Source organism: Eretmochelys imbricata, chromosome 7 (assembly GCF_965152235.1).
Source record: "Eretmochelys imbricata isolate rEreImb1 chromosome 7, rEreImb1.hap1, whole genome shotgun sequence".
NCBI classification, from domain to species: domain Eukaryota; kingdom Metazoa; phylum Chordata; order Testudines; family Cheloniidae; genus Eretmochelys; species Eretmochelys imbricata.
Genome location: NC_135578.1, coordinates 81,715,486 through 81,731,812, shown reverse-complemented (window position 1 = coordinate 81,731,812; position 16,327 = coordinate 81,715,486). Strand labels below are relative to the sequence as shown.

Genomic DNA, 16,327 nt, shown 5'->3' with positions numbered 1-16,327 from the left:
CAGAAAGAAAATGATATAAAAAACTTAAGTCAGGATGTGAAAATGGGTATGTTTTAAGAGTAAGATACTTTCCTTTAAAAATGTAAAAAGCAAATGAAAAAAGTAAACAGTAAGAAGAGACAACTTTCCTGGTTCATTGGTTTCATTTTGTGCAGTGATTGGCTTTTGGGAAGTATCTGGCACCTACGCAGAGAAAATATAGAGAATTGGCTTTAATAAGACAAGAAAACACAATCAAGCATTTTAATTGCCAAAGTATTTCTTCCTCTGAATGTTTAGGCATTCTCTTGCCTATAGCATAACAAAGCTTTTGCTATGATCCCACAAGGGCTACTTTGTGATTCAGTTGGAGTTCCCCTGCCCCCCCCAAATAGTTTCTCTATAATAAAAAATAAAAGTGGACGCAGAAATTAAGGTTTCACAAATAGTCTTCATACAGAAAATGCAACTTCTTAGATGCTATTGTTCACTTTTTGTTGTAATCATTAATCTAAATGATGCTCTCAGCAATTACCACAAGCACCTCATGCTTCTATCATGTCTGTCCAGGAACAATAATTCATAAGATACTCTGGATATGCAGCACTGGCTTAAAGAAACTTTGTGAGTTGTCTCCTATGGCAGAATCTTGGCATAATTTTTAGTGCCCTAATTTTTTTTTTCTAACAGCTATGGCATGTAGCTTTCAACACTCTTTCATCACCAGCACTGAGCTTCCAGTCCAGTACCCTCATTGTGCTTGATATCAGTGGACTCTCTCAAAAATCCTCTAATTTACTATGAAGGTTGTGTAACTTCTATCCAGGCAGCTTGAAGAGGACATTTTAGGGATTATCCACTGCCTCCCCAGCCCTAAAACTGTAAAAACTCATTTATAGCAACCTTTTGCTCTGTAACTTTAGGACTAGCAGAATGGTCAGTCAGTGATTAATCTGCAGATTTTTTTTTTTGGTAATCTTAAACCAAATATTCAATTTCTAAAAATAAAAAACCCTTTCACTAGTCTAAAAATATCACAAAATTGCTAAATCATGTACCACTTGATCAGTAAAAAAAAGTAAATGATCTTTGTGTGAAACTGAGTTCTGATATAGCAGTTCCCTGCAAAGGGCTTATCAAATACTAGGTTAAGTATCCCTAAAGTCACAAACATATCCTGAGGCTGCACTTTCCTTTATGCACTTTCCTTTATCTCTTTTACTTGGCATCATTTAACCCACACTCTTTTGTTCATAAACTTGTTTTGCTTTCATTATAAAGCATCAGTGCTATGTAAGTTCAGTAAAATGTGTGCTTCTAGAAAGTTAACGGACAGGAGTGTTTTACAACACTAAAGTTGTTTACAACTAAACTAAATAAACAGATTGATAGAGCCAGAAGAGTTCCCAGAAGTCACCTACTACAGGACAGGCCTAACAAAGAAAATAACAGAACGCAACTAGCAGTCACCTTCAGCCCCCAACTAAAACCCCTCCAACGCATTATTAAGTATATACAACCTATCCTGAAGGATGACCCAAGTGTCTCACAAATCTCGGGAGACAGGCCAGTTCTTGCCTACAGACAGCCCCCCCAACCTGAAGCAAATACTCACCAGCAACCACATCCCACACAACAGAACTACTAACCCAGGAACCTATCCTTGCAACAAAGCCCGTTGCCAACTGTGCCCACATATCTATTCAGGGGACACCATCACAGGGCCTAACAACATCAGCCACACTATCAGAAGCTCATTCACTGCACATCCACCAATGTATATGCCATCATGTGCCAGCAATGCCCCTCTGCCATGTACATTGGTCAAACTGGACAGTCTCTACGTAAAAGAATAAATGGACACAAATCAGATGTCAAGAATTATAACATTCAGAAACCAGTCGGAGAACACTTCAGTCTCTCTGGTCACGCGATTACAGACATGAAAGTTGTGATATTACAACAAAAAAACTTCAAAACCAGACTCCAGCGAGAGACTGAATTGGAATTCATTTGCAAATTGGATACAATTAACTTAGGCTTGAACAGAGACTGGGAGTGGTTGAGTCATTATGCAAGGTAACCTATTTCCCCTCGTTTTTCCCCCCCCCCCCTCGTTCCTCAGATGTTCTTGTTAAACCCTGGATTTGTGCTGGAAATGGCCCAACTTGATCATACACATTGTAAGGAGAGTGATCACTTTAGATAAGCTATTACCAGCAGGAGAGTGGGGTGGGGAGAGAGAAAACCTTTTGTAGTGGTAAACACCCATTTTTTCATGCTTTGTGTGTATAAAAAGATTTTCTATACTTTCCACAGTATGCATCTGATGAAGTGAGCTCTGGCTCATGAAAGCTTATGCTCAAATAAATTGGTTAGTCTCTAAGGTACTCCTTTTCTTTTTGCTAAACTAAAGTGTTTTACAACAGTAAAGGCAGAGAACCTAACACCCTCTCTCTGAGGGTCCAGTGAGAGGGATTGGTGGTTCTTGCAATAGGACAATTTTGAGGTGAATTCAGGGCTGGAAGAGTACTAAGGTCAGCCTGCAAGGAGTTATCAGGTCGAGTAAAGACAGGGTGAGGCTTGTGGGCTGCTGATAGGCTGCTACAGTCAGAGCTCTGGACCACAACTACACAGCCAAAAGATATGCAGCAGATGGTGACCGAATCCCTTAACTGGCCTGGATGAAGCCCAAAATGTCACACTACCTCTTTTAGAATGAAAGCTTCTCAGGACAGGGACTGACTTGTGTTCTATACAGCCCCAGATATGGTGAAGGTGCGATAAGACATCAATCCAGAAAGGATACTTGTAAAACTATAACCTTTCTAATGAAGTAATATATTAATTCTTTAAGATAACGATAATTTAGTTTCTATAGACTCTTATGTGACAGAATACTATCTTTTAGTATTGCTCCTCTAGCATAGTCTGACTGACTGAAAATATTCATTTAAAATAACCAATATTGGAACTTTCAATTCTAATAAAACCTAAATTAATACAAACAATTTCAGCACTCAAAAAGCATTGAAGTGGAAAGGAAACTTGTTAATAAAAAACACATGTGTTAATAATAATGAAACTGCAGTAGCCCAATAAAGAGGAAAATTAAAACTTTTATTGCATGCTTTGAAGTTAGTCCTAGGACATGTGGTGCTTGCAGATGTTGAATTAAGAACCCTTCTGTTAAGACATTAGATACTGATGCCAAAAGTGAAATCTGAAAAACACCTCAAGCTAAATGTTACCAATCTTTAAAAAGTTAAGCAAAATTATCAAGATTATGGCTGACTACATTAGTTCCTCATTTTGACTTGATTCTAGGAGTTCGGTATCTAAACAGGGCAACAGTTCCCCTTGTAAATAATATTAGTGTCACTAGATGGCACTATTGCAGATGGTATTACATGCTCTGTTTATCAGAATGTATAAATACAAGCAGCACCATCCCCCATTTTTCTCAATGGGTAGCTGAGATCTGCATCTGGATGAAAATCAGCTGACTAAAACCGAACCAAAACAAGACAAAGATGATTTTGGTAAGAAAAGGGAAATAATCTGAAGAACACCTACATTCTAACAGTGCAGTGTAGCCTAGCAGATAGTTTCTAGTCCTAGCTCTGGCACTGGCCTGCTGGTTGACCTTGGGAAAGCAATTCACCTCTCTCTGCCAGTTTCCGCATCTGTAAAATGGGGATAATTAAACTTACCTCCTTTGTAAAGCCCTTTGAGACCTAATGATGAAAAGAGCTAGATATTAATTTCTCCTACTATCAAATGCATCTGCCCTCCCATTGCTAAATCAGAGAGCAGCCTTGGAGTTCTTTTAGAATCCTCAGTGCTGTTGCATCCTCAAACAGCCATGGTAGCAAAAAAACCAAACCAAAACACCCCCCCCCCCCCCAAAATAGCAAACCAACTTCACTTTCATCCATGACTGGCCAGAAGATTGCGCTCATTTATCAGGCACAGACACGGCCAGTGTAATCCATGCATTTATGATCTCCTTGATTACTTGATTACTGCAACTCATACATTCATTACACACCACACCCACTCTCCTACACCAACCTCTAAACTAATCAAGTTAGTTCTCATACAGGCTGCCAAAGAAGAGTGATTTCATTATTTCCAGTACAGAGTATAAGGAAAGTGCTCATATACAGCAATGATGGGGGCGATGCAAGTACTCAGATAGAAGTGATAGTAATCTGAATTCTATTTCCAGTTATTGTTGCTTGTTGTGTGCTTCACAAACTCTACATATGGCATGGTGAAATGCTACATGAACACCTGCAGTATGAGACAGTTGTTTGTTGTAGTATCAAACTATTATTTGTTCAAGCTAATAACCTGCCATTGAGGGCCAAAAACTGAATGGCAGCAAATACTAAGCAAGCAAATCAGATGATCAGTATTTTTCTGTACTGTTTTTGAAAAGCAGGAGGAAGAGGAGAACTGAACTATTAATTGTATTATTAATTGTCAAGTTATGGGTGCAGGGGATTGCTGAAATATACATACAGCTATTTTGGGGGGAGAGGGGAAGCAGGGAAAAGGAACATTTTCTTCACATCTTTAACTATAATACAATATGGATTATTCCTATGTTACATCTGTTAAAGATAGCAAAGGTTTAACAAAAAGTCTAGCAAGAAAAAAGAAAAATTGGTTTTCTGCATTCCAGATCCTGACTCAAACAACAGCAAAATAGTCAAAGTTCTGAAAAACATCAGGATGATCATAGACAATGTTACACGTACTTTATGGAAGATATTAAATTAAATAATGAATAATACATTCAGCACAACAACATGTTTTGATATTAGAACTATTTTACTGTAGCGATTTCAATGAAACAGATTTTTATATAGATAACTATATAAACTGTATTGTAGAAGTTTGTTGGGGGAAAGCTGGAGGTTTTGGCAACTGGCAAAGAGGCATTTATTATTTATACTATTTTTATTATAGTAGTACTTTGAATATGTCTACACAGCACTGTAAACCCAGGCTCAGACTCAGGTTTGAGCTCAAACCTCCCAACCATCCACATGCAAATCCATCTGACTCAGGCTTAGCAAATACTCAAGTTCTAGGACGCATCTCTGGGGGTGAGTCAAAGTCTAAGTGCTGCTGAGACTCTGATCCAAGCCCTGTCATTTTACAGGTGGGTGCAGCTCAAGCCCCAGACATGAGTCAGAAGGTCCACATAGTGCAGTATGGTTGAGAGACCTGTGTCCAGAAATTATAAACCTGGGTTTACAATGCAGCATGGAAATTCAATCATTGGCTTTGAAATACTGACTCCATGAGCTTGGGTCCACAATACAGCACAGACATACCATTGAGAGGCCTCAGTCAAGGCCCTTCCCCCCCCCCCCACCCCCAAGTGCTGAACGAATGTCCCTATCATGGAAAACTTACACTCTAAAGAGAAAAAATAGAGGAAGGAGGAGGAACAGAATAGAACAGAAACAAAGTAATCAGAACGACAGGCATGTCACGTTAGTTCCATTTCTTTTTTTTTGCTCCCAAAGCCAAAAAGTGGGAGAGGGGCAATAATAAAAATATGTACAATATTTATATATTTATAAATATTACCTGAATGTTTCTGATCAACCAATCAGCAGTGAAACAGTTATTCATATTATTTAAAGTCATTTCTCAAGGGTCAGGATTAGTACACCTTAGAGTGTGAATGGGAAGTTCACTACTCAGAGCAGTAGTTACAATCCATCTGCAGACTCAGATCTGTATTTGTTTAGTCAGATCATATTTTTTAGATTATCTTCTCAAACAATCTTATTTCTGGAGCACAATTCCACATCAAAGAGTGAACTTTGCAGCATGGAATCACAAAATACACAGGACCTACCCATAAATAGCATGCCTACAGTCCTAAAGGCTGAGCTGAAGGGTGTAAGGAAAGCGGCAACAGTCACCCACGCGCAGCAGTCTGTTGTGGTGCTCCACAAGCATTGAGACAGAGTATATCAGAATCAAGGACAACAATGTGGTTTAAAGTCACCATCATGGCTTCCAACATGCAAGTCCCCATCCATGTGCTGTCTTCACTTGTCTTTGTCCCCTCCTACAGCAGCTCAGCTTTTTTCTCCTCCATTTTATTTCTGTGTACCTCTGAACCTCCAAAATGTGTAGGCCAAAGGCAATTGTTCACAAGTTATTTTTGTGTATATACAACTGTGGCCTTACAGATGAAAATTATGCATATTCCTTATTGCAATAAGTGTATAGTACAAGTAAGTTGAGTTTTATTCTAGTGCACTTAGCTTATATCTCAGTATTAAAATACTGAACATTCAGAATTTTTTTTTATCATACACAGACATCTGCTAGCTTGGACCTTACTCAAGAGTTAAATTTGCTCATTCAAATTCATAATGGAGGCTAATCAGACATATCCCTTTCTGTGGGGCTCAGACTCCCTCTGCTGGACTGCTGCATCACCATACTGACTAGGGGGACCAGACAGCAAGTGTGAAAAATCGGTACAGGGAGTGTGAGATAATAGGAGCCTATATAAGAAAAAGACCCAAAAATTGGGACATCTGGTCACCGTAATACTGACCCAGATTTATCCTGCTTCCCAGAGCAAGAGTCTCTTTAGATTTACTGCTTTGGAATGTGAAAATTTCTTCTAGAAACTGCCCAGAACTTCAAATGAACTGGATTTTCAGTAATTGGAACCTGTTGATAAACGATTTCAGACAGCTTGAGGATCCTGCCTGCTGACTACATTCTTTAAAGCTCTGTGTGTGTCTCTCTCTCTCTCTCTCAAAATGAGGCCTACCCATGATCACCTTTTTACCAGCCTGTCTGCCTCAGCAGATATACCCTCCTTGATGAAGATCATAGAAATGAGAGATACAGAGGACAATGGCCGAGATACTTTAAAGCCGACTATTGAATGTAGGCGTAGCAACCTGCATGGAACCTGGAAGAGCAGAGGTTGCAGAAGAGGCACTATTAAGTCAGTCTGTATGCTCATTGCTAGAATGGTAGCTGCAGTTGCAGCATCTTTGTAAACAGTTCTTTCAATAAAGAGCCAATTTAGTTTTAGAAACATGGGATCCTCTCATGGTATTACCCAGCGTACAGTATACAAAACAGACACCTTCCATTACAATGAATGGAAGATGTGTCCAAATCCTCACTGTTGGGATCTTACCCATTTCCCCAATAATTGAGGATTGCTCACTACAATACATTTGCATGGTTTCCAGTCTAATTGAGCAAACTCAATTCAAAGGTCAATTTTCGCTGCTTTCCTTACAAAGATTATTCTGGTGAAAGATTAGGGAAGAAAGCATTTTTCTGCTGTTCATCCTCAGTTTTCCTCCCCCAGGACTCCAGCGTTTGGCCAGCCTCTGTGTACACAGCAATATTTTTTCTTCAAACAATTTGTCTTTCATTCTTCTTGCCTTTCAGTTTCCTTTCTGGTAAAGTAGTACCCTGAACTGTTCACAGTATTATAGATGTGGTCACATCAAAGCATAGGGAGGACTATAACCATTATGGCCAGTGACACAAAGCTTCTCTTTTTAAGTCAACCATCTTGTGTTGCCTTCCTCACAGGACTGAGATAAGGCTTGATGATTTTATGTTTCTGAGTGCTTTCAGATCTTCACATGAGAAGCACCCTAGAAGTCCAAGGTAAATTATTCTCACAGATGTTTCACCCCTACCCACATCACCACCTTAGTCTTTTCTTGATGGATTTTAAGTGAACTAGCTTTTCTGAGGTATTTATGAAGGTTCCATTTTCTTCCCCAATCATGGATTTAATAACTTTTAGGATACTATATAGCAGTTGTTAAAACACTCCTTTTGAAAAAATTAAAACAAGTTACACAAAAACTGACTTTTTCCTCTCAGTTCATTATGAAAGCATAGTGTGCAAAATCTTTAGTTTTAAAATTCAGTCGACACATATACTGTACTGGCCAAACTGTACGAAGGTAAAAAAGTATGAACATTTATTTTTAGCCACAGAAGAATTTTAGCCAGTGAAGCTTTTATCAAAGTCTACTAATATTTCATTAGATTGTTTTTAAAATTGATTTCATTATTGTCCTTGTTAAATAAAACCTGACACTGAAAAAGGCAAGAAATAGACTTTTCATCTTTTTTACTCACTGTGTGTGTGTGTTTAATGCAAGTTAATTAGTGCCTGTCTTGATTATAGGTCTTTGCTTTTTAAAACAAAATAATAAAAAGGTATTAAGATGTTGCATATACTATTTCATCTTAATTGAAACAAAACTGGGGGGGGAGGAGGGGGGAGTTTTTGCATGCTATTTTAATGGTTAAAAACGTTGCACTAGTTTGGCTTCAAATAACCAAAACACAAACAAGTGATAAAAGCACCAATTTAAGACTTTTTTTAAACAAAACAATTTCAGGCATTTTAATACATTTTTTTAAGGAACCACAAGTTCCATGTAGGTTATTTATACATATTATGGCACTTCGAATCTTTTAACAGGTATTTAGTTACTCAGGATATCTAGGTATAAAATCAGTTGGCTAAAATTCTCCATTCTAGCAAGAAAAAACAATTTGTTTACCCCCAACGTTTTTTTTTTTTTTTTTTTCTGAAAAGTTGCATCAAACTATGATTTCTCATACTTCATATTTGGATACGTTGCATTGACAAAGATGCCAAGTCAACTTTTAATTTAGATCACTGGTAATTTTTACACACACACACACACACACACACACACACACAACCTCAACCGTTACCATCAAAACAAGAACTGTCCTGTCCCTTATAATTTAATATTTAGTTATCCATTCTTCTGTAGGGCTGTTTCAATCTTAGAAGGAATTGCACAAGCTACAAAAGAAGTCAAATTCAATTAAAGAAGACAATTTAAAGTTTTCTCCAGATAAAGCATTATATGACATCCACTGGCCTGGTATCCAACCATACATTTTAATACACCACATTTGTTATTTAAAAAGTAGCATATATATATCAATCGGGAAATAAGAACAGTTAAAGGAACACAGGTGACTTACATTAAAACAGGCCCGTGTATTTTCATATAAATCCCACAGCCCTACTGCCAACACCGCAGAGGGTTTCTATTGCTTTCTTAATTCATCTGAACTACTATATACTGTGAGGCTTTAACAGGAGCAGCCTTGGGGGAGAAAATTACAATTGGAAGGGAAAAGAAAGTTATGACAAGTAAAAAAATTCAAGCATTTTTAAAAAAATCTTTACTTGCAAAATTAAGCCACATGCTATTGTATGATTTATATTTGAATTTTAAAAGACTAATTAGACAAATAAAAATAAAACCCTAAAAATGGCAATTCTATAAATAATGAACATTTTGATTTCACTAGACTTTAATGAAAAACCATTTGGTAATTAAATACTTGCTACTGTCCATTAAGTTGATGAACTTTATTAGGGTTAAAACTGTAACAAAGTTCATCCTAAAACATTTTGCAATGCAAAATTATTTTCTCTCAAGGAGTGTCTAAGTAAATTGAATGCTATGAATTACAAGCAATCTTCAGAAGCTGACTCACATTCATAAAACTTTATACATCTTTTTAGAACTAAGATATTTATACTACTAAAAAAAACCAAACATGCATCACTTCCATACACTCTGATATCATGATTTATATTACATTATGTAACACCTTTCTTCTAAACAGCAGCAGTTTTATCATACATTTGCTCCATTTTCTTTGGATTTTTGATCTTTATCTTCATTCTTTACAATATCCTATAAAAAGGGGGGGAAAAGGCAGTAGTGTAAGTTCCATTAGCAGCAGTATCCCTAAGCTAAGCTGAAAACCAATTTAAAGGCCCTAAACTTACAATGAAAACAAGGTACACTGTTTTACTTGTTAAACTGTCAGGTGTGTTTTATGAAAACTATTATTTCTAAGCTGCAACACGATTCCTTCCTGAAAAATTAAGGGCCCACAGATTAAGATAGGCACAAAATTAGGTTTATTTAAATTACCTGTTTTATGTCCCCATAGAATTTTTTTTTTTTTTTAAAGAAATCAAAAACATCTAGAGTGGAATGTTTTGCAACCCAAACCCTGTTACCCCATGCCAGTATATGAGAATCAAAGTAAAACTGACTAAATTGGCTTATTTATTTTCATTGTTAAAAATAAGTAAAATGTAAAAAAGAAATAATCATGAACAATAAAAAGCACACTGGATTCTTAAAATTCAGTTTTAATGATCTAAGATGCTGTTTTTAACATGTAAATTACAGTTAAAAAATAACTTTCTTTAAATGACTGGGTCCATTCAGTTACTGATCATCTTCCTCTCATCTGAAAGTAGCACTCCGGAGGGCATTCTGCACCAAAAAATTAAAATTTTTGCACACAATATTTCAAAATTCTGCACAATTCTGCAAATTGTATTTGTTACATAAATGTGGAGGCTCCAGCATGGCATTGGGGAGCACAGGCCACTGGCTGCACAGAGGTGGGAGATCACTGTGCAGCTCCCCGACCCCGGACACTGACTCAGCAGTGAGGCTACACCCAACCCTGACAGCTCAAGGACTGGGCTGCCCCAGAAACACACACCCTGCCCCCCCTCCATGCTAGATGCACCAGGTGTGGGCTGGCAGGCTCAGCAAGGCAGGATCCAAGTGTGGAGGGGCTCAGTATGGGGGAATCCAGGTGTGGGTTGAGAATGTTCTGTTTGGCACAATCTAGGTGCGGACGGCTCAGTGGGGGATCCGGGTGCAGGAGGGCTCTGGATGCACAGGGGCTTGTTGGGGGTTCTGGGTGCTATAGTAATGGGACTCTGCAGGGGGGTCCAGGTGAAGGTGGTTGGGGCTCAGAATGGGGGGGTCTGGATGTGGTGTGGGGGGAGACAGCTCAGCAGGGGTGTCTGGGGCTCAGTGGAGGGTCCAGATGCTGGGGGAGTAGGGGATCCAGGTGAAACTGACTGGGGTTCGGGGTGGGGTGGGGATCTGGGTGGCTCATCGGGGTGATGCAGATCGGCGGGAGGGTCTGGATGAACAGGACTGGGTGGGTGGGGGAGCAGCTCCCTGCATAGGGATCCCTCCCCCTGCAGCTGAGGAGTGATGAGTGCAGGAAGTGGGGATGAGGGGAGTTTGCAGAGCTTCCTGCAGCTGGGGAAGAAATTTGGGGGTGGGTCTGACCCAGCCCCAGATGCCATGAAGGGGATGAGTAAGTCTCGTCCTCCCCAGCCAGGACTAGCAGTTGAGCCTGGCGCAGGGTAGGGAGCTGGATATTCCCCAGTCCTGTCCCCTGCCTCAGTGATTTACCTTCTGCCAGCTGCCCTGGGCACCTGAAACATACTGCTGGGGAGGGGCACATGACCACTCTTGTGGCTTCCCTTTGCTTCCCCATCAAAAAGTAATTTTTCTGCAGGGAAGCAAAGAAATCTGCGGGGGACATAAATCATGTGCAGTGATGCAGAATTCCCCCAGGAGTAAAGTAGGAGATTCACAAGTCAGCACTACATCTAAGTAGCAGCTTCTGTGAGGCCTCCCACAGAGACATTTCTGTGGTGAAAATAAATTATGGAGAAACTACCATCTCTTCATGGATAAAGTTGAAGCTAGCTTTCCTTTATAAGTCTAACTTTGTCCACTGCCCTCATCTTCAAAACTACAATTCTCCTGAAATTTCACTTAAATGATTTTATGATAGAGTAGAATTTTTCTGGTACATCGAACAAATCTGGCATGTTTCCTAATCTTTATTTTTAATGGACCCTTCCAACATGCCACATGGTATCACTGAATCAACCTATAGCTGAAAGCAAGAAACTTTTCAGTTCTAATAACACCACTAAGTGTCAGTAATAGCCTACATTTATGCAAGCATTATTTAGTTAGGCCTTATAACATCCCAGTGAAGTAGATAAATAATATCACTCCAGTTATAAAGTGAAACTGATGTTTACAGATGTAAGCTACTTGTCCAAGGCCACAAAGGAAGTTATTGTCACAAGAAGGATTAGATTCCAGGCCTCCTGACACCCAGAGTTCTAGGCCTTATTCACCACACCAGAATGCCTCCCATGCAAGTCTCTGGAAATACTCTACCTACCTACATCACAAGGATTCCCATATGATCCTTTTGCTCAACATAAGATTTAAGGCGGTGTAAGGCAGATTTCAGCCAGTGGGTGATATAAAGGCACAATTATGGTGGTTTTAGATACTTGAACTGTTAATTTTCATAGTTAAGGTTACACCTAAAAATAGTTTCCTGGTTTTCTTTTTTTTTTTTTAAACTACACCACTCTTATTAAAATTTCTTTCCCTTAAATGACCAATACATATTTAGAGCCTTAACTACAAATTCATATGTACATGTGTCTGGGAATATTCTGAAAACTCATTTTAAAATAGCTTAGTTTATAAAGCAATACATATAACTGAAGAGTTGCAAGATTCTAACCTTTTTAAGAACGCTGTGTATTTCATCCATAACTGTGGCTAAATTTTTGATTGTCTTATTCAGCTGGCCCTCAAATTGCAAATTGGTATCTTCTGAGGTCTTCAAATTCTCTTGTACTTGGTTTAGGTCCTTTTTTACTTCTTTAAGCTCTCCAGACAGGTTTTTGTTAGAATTCTCCAACTGTAATATGGTCTTTTCATCTTCATCTGAAAAAAAGACAATCTCAAGTCATCTCAAATACCTTATACTATGCCCCTTACCATTCCTTTCTGCATCCTAGAAAAAACATTAATACAATTTTTTAAAAGATAGTATTAAGCATTAGCACTAATAAAATGTGATAACTAATATTTAAGCTCCTCGCAGTTTGAGAAGTAAAATAGTCTCCGTTATACTGTTCCACATGGGGCATTAAATAATTCACTCCCCAGAAAATGTCTTCAGGTGAAATAACCTGATTTTTTATGCAATTCAATACTGAACTCTGAGCAGGTCTGTTCTTTGTCGGACATGGATTTGCACTTAATTTGATCAGAAAAGGCAAACACCACAAAGGACTAACATGGCTAACAATGGTACTCCAACCTATTTGATTGGCCAATCAAGTGTTCGCTGTGCAAGTTCAAAGTGTGGGAGAGAAATAGGGGGGAAAACAGAATTTAATAATGCAAAACTGTTTTATAACACTGGGTCATAAACCAAATTCGAGAAGGTTTGAATGTTATGTACTGTATATGTAGTATTTTATAATAAACATTTCAGAAAAATCATGGTACATCTTCAAAGTACGTTCTCAAACCTGTTTTCTCTTCCAGCAACTGAAGTTTTTGTTCTATTTCAGACCGCACTCTTTCACTCTTCTCTAGTTTCTGCAAGAGGCTCCCTACATCCACCATAGCTCCATTGTACACAATTAGGCCAACATTTTCTTCTGTACCCTTAGATTCTTGTTTTATAGTAGGGGATGGTAGCAGCAATCTGTTGCCTAAAATAAATTAAGTAATGTTACAAAATATGTAAAACAATTAAAAATTGGATCAGTTTTCAACCGACCAGAATATGAAGAATGTGTTCAAAACCTTCTAAAAAGACCCTAATCTAAATATTTGAGAACCAAGGTGCTCTCTGCATATGTGAGGGAGGAGATAAAAAGCAGGCAGAGTCAGGTGTGGGGCCTGAGAAGAGCGAAAACCGCTTGCATAACGTTCTTCCCATCCTCCCTGTTTATTGAAGGATGGCTGCATGAATTGAATTCCATGCTAAGGGAGAGGGATAGAGTGGCTGCCCTCTGCAGTATCATTCCCCACAAACACGTTCCCCACAGGAAAGTAATCTTTATAATCAGCAAGCTCATCCACTTTCCCATTCCAATATACAGGGTTTGCACAGTAAACATAGCGGGGAGCATGGGGAGCCAGAAGCCCTGGGTTCTGCAAACTGTCCAAGATCTATGCAGACCTCACAGGATCTACTTGTTTGAAGTGCTGAACTTGTAACTTTAAGGGAATAAATATTTTATCCACTCTTACCTCTGTAATATAGCAGTGATTTTAGGTGAAGTTTTGCAACCAGGCAAATTAGTACTAACTACGTAACAGAGTGGTCCCCAAACTTTTTTGTGCCTCCATCTTACCCCTGTCTGTGTTCCCTACCCCGCCAGCCACAGTTGGGGGCGGGGCCAGAAGCAGATCCAGGGGTAGAGTGGAGCTGGGTGGCACTCCCTCCCCACCCCCGTGGGCTGGCCTGGGTCCCACCACGCCCGTCTGAACATTTCTCTGCACCCCCCATAGATGGCACACCCCACAGTTTGGGGATCACTGACCTAACATATCTTCCTGCAGGGCTTCGGACTCTTCCTGATTTTCTTCATCTTTTGAGGTATCAGTTAATCTTCTGTAAAAGCAAGATTCTCGAAGTACTACCTTATTAAGTAGTTTCTTAACCTAAAATATAACAAAGGAAATCAATATTATGTTACTTTGTTGAATAATTCTATTATAATAGTTTCATATATTTAGAATGGTATTTTAAAACAAATATTTGATTTAAAATATTAAATTAACTGATTGCATTAAAATGCAAAAAAGCTTACTGATTGCAACTTATAAATTTTTCCCTGACTTGTTTAAACAGCACTAACTTGCCCACAATGAATATGCAACAACCTTTAAATATATTATATACTCTTTTTCTGCAGCATTCCTGCCTCATTGCAAAATACATTTCTATAGAATTATAAAACAGAACCTGAGCACGTGAAAGATGTAGTCCAAGTGTATACAGTATCTCCTCCATGTCCTTTTCAAGAAGGTATCCACAATGACTTTGATCAAAATAAACGAAAGCCATGAGAAGATCCCGGTTAACTGTAATCATCTGTGTCTTATCTTTCTCCTATAGAGAATACATTGCATATTAATTAGTAAGTTACAATATCAGTGTTTCCTAGTCTTTATAAATAATTAATAGAGTGCTTGGGTTAACAAAGTAGATTCCCTCTACCAATTTTACCATTTACTTTATGAGTCAAAGTTACTACTATTGCCAGTATTTTACCTATTAGGCTCATAAGTATAATATAGCTTTATTTAGTAGGACATCTCTCATACAAGCTGTATCCAAAAATTCTTAACAGAATTAAAGCACAGAAGACAGGTTTTTGTACATGTAAACAGGAAAATATTCTTTTTTCCTTTTGCTCAGGCTAGCATGGCTTTATCAAACGACAAACATCCCCGCACCAATGGTACACACGTGTGTTCGTAGATAATGCCCCCTCAAAAACAGTCTCAAATCTTTGAACTGACAATTATTTTCAAAACAGAACACCCATCAACTATGATTAACGAACATCAGAATCACATAAGATCCTGGGATTGATCTGCAGTCCTGCATGCATGCTTAATATTGTTTTTACACCTCCTTAGCTTAAGAGGAGAAAAGGGGTATGATTAAAAATCTGTTTTACTTTCTGATTTTTGGCAAATAAATCCTAGATTCACTATATTATGGTTAGTTTTCATTGTTCTGAATTTGGCATATGGAGAAAAGCCATGGTTATTTCCGAGGAAGAGGCTCTCTTTTTTGTGTATGAGGAGACTTCCAAAAGGATTCCTGACATTATAACGGAAAAGTTAGTTTATAGCGTAATATTTTGTTGCATTAAAAGAACATCTGATTTACTGAGACATGAACATGGAAACAGCTTCAAAAAAAGGAACCAATTTGGGATTAAATCACAGAAACCTCAAAAGTCCAAAAGAAACATAAGTGGCATGAATGCATAGGCTGGGCTGGGCCACACTTCTTCCTACCCTCCTTAATAGATTGAGGCAATTTCACTGGATTTCTGCCTGCCTCAAATTGGCACTTAAAGTCAGACCAGTCGCCTCTTTTATGGATGGGCAGGACTTACTCTCAAGTCTTTCAAGCTAATTAGTATCCCACCTGAGAAAGTTAATTATGAGAGAAAAATTTAAAATAACTTACAAGATTTAGAAGAAAACATATTTAAAATTAGTCATCAGAAGCACTCCCCTCTAACTTATTTAGATGTAAAGTTTCAGGCTAAAAGGAAAGTTTTTGAGGGAAATGAACCAGTGAAAACAGATTTTATAATGAAAACTAAAGAGCAACCTTAACCGGTACTACTTTTACATTAAGGCTATGTATAGTTATAAAACAGGCAGTAAGTACTTTATCTTTAGAAGATCTCTCTTTGCAATGTCTGTTTCCCTCTCTTCTATCATCTCGCTTGTTCATTTCCTCATCATCCCGGTCTAAAAAACAAAAGTGGAATTCAGCAAATTCACAGTGAATTAGAATCTAGAACCACTATTTCAAATGCTTGTGTATGATTTTTAAAGAAAATACAGTTTGCAAAAAAAAG

The 16,327-nt window shown here is 38.3% G+C and overlaps 1 protein-coding gene across 3 annotated transcripts in view; it reads right to left on the bottom strand.

Annotated features, from left to right (window-relative positions):
- Window positions 1–7,960: 7,960 nt before the first annotated feature.
- Window positions 7,961–16,327, bottom strand: part of CCAR1 (cell division cycle and apoptosis regulator 1) — a 41,747-nt gene continuing 33,380 nt past the window's right edge. For all 3 annotated transcript variants that reach the window (XM_077821780.1, XM_077821781.1, XM_077821782.1), the window contains 6 exons: window positions 16,135–16,217; window positions 14,686–14,832; window positions 14,261–14,381; window positions 13,238–13,423; window positions 12,439–12,644; window positions 7,961–9,755 (listed from right to left, as the gene is read on the bottom strand). In XM_077821780.1, the coding sequence (XP_077677906.1) occupies window positions 9,696–9,755; window positions 12,439–12,644; window positions 13,238–13,423; window positions 14,261–14,381; window positions 14,686–14,832; window positions 16,135–16,217 (803 nt within the window). In that variant the 3' untranslated portion in view covers window positions 7,961–9,695. The remainder of the gene's footprint in view (window positions 9,756–12,438; window positions 12,645–13,237; window positions 13,424–14,260; window positions 14,382–14,685; window positions 14,833–16,134; window positions 16,218–16,327) is intronic.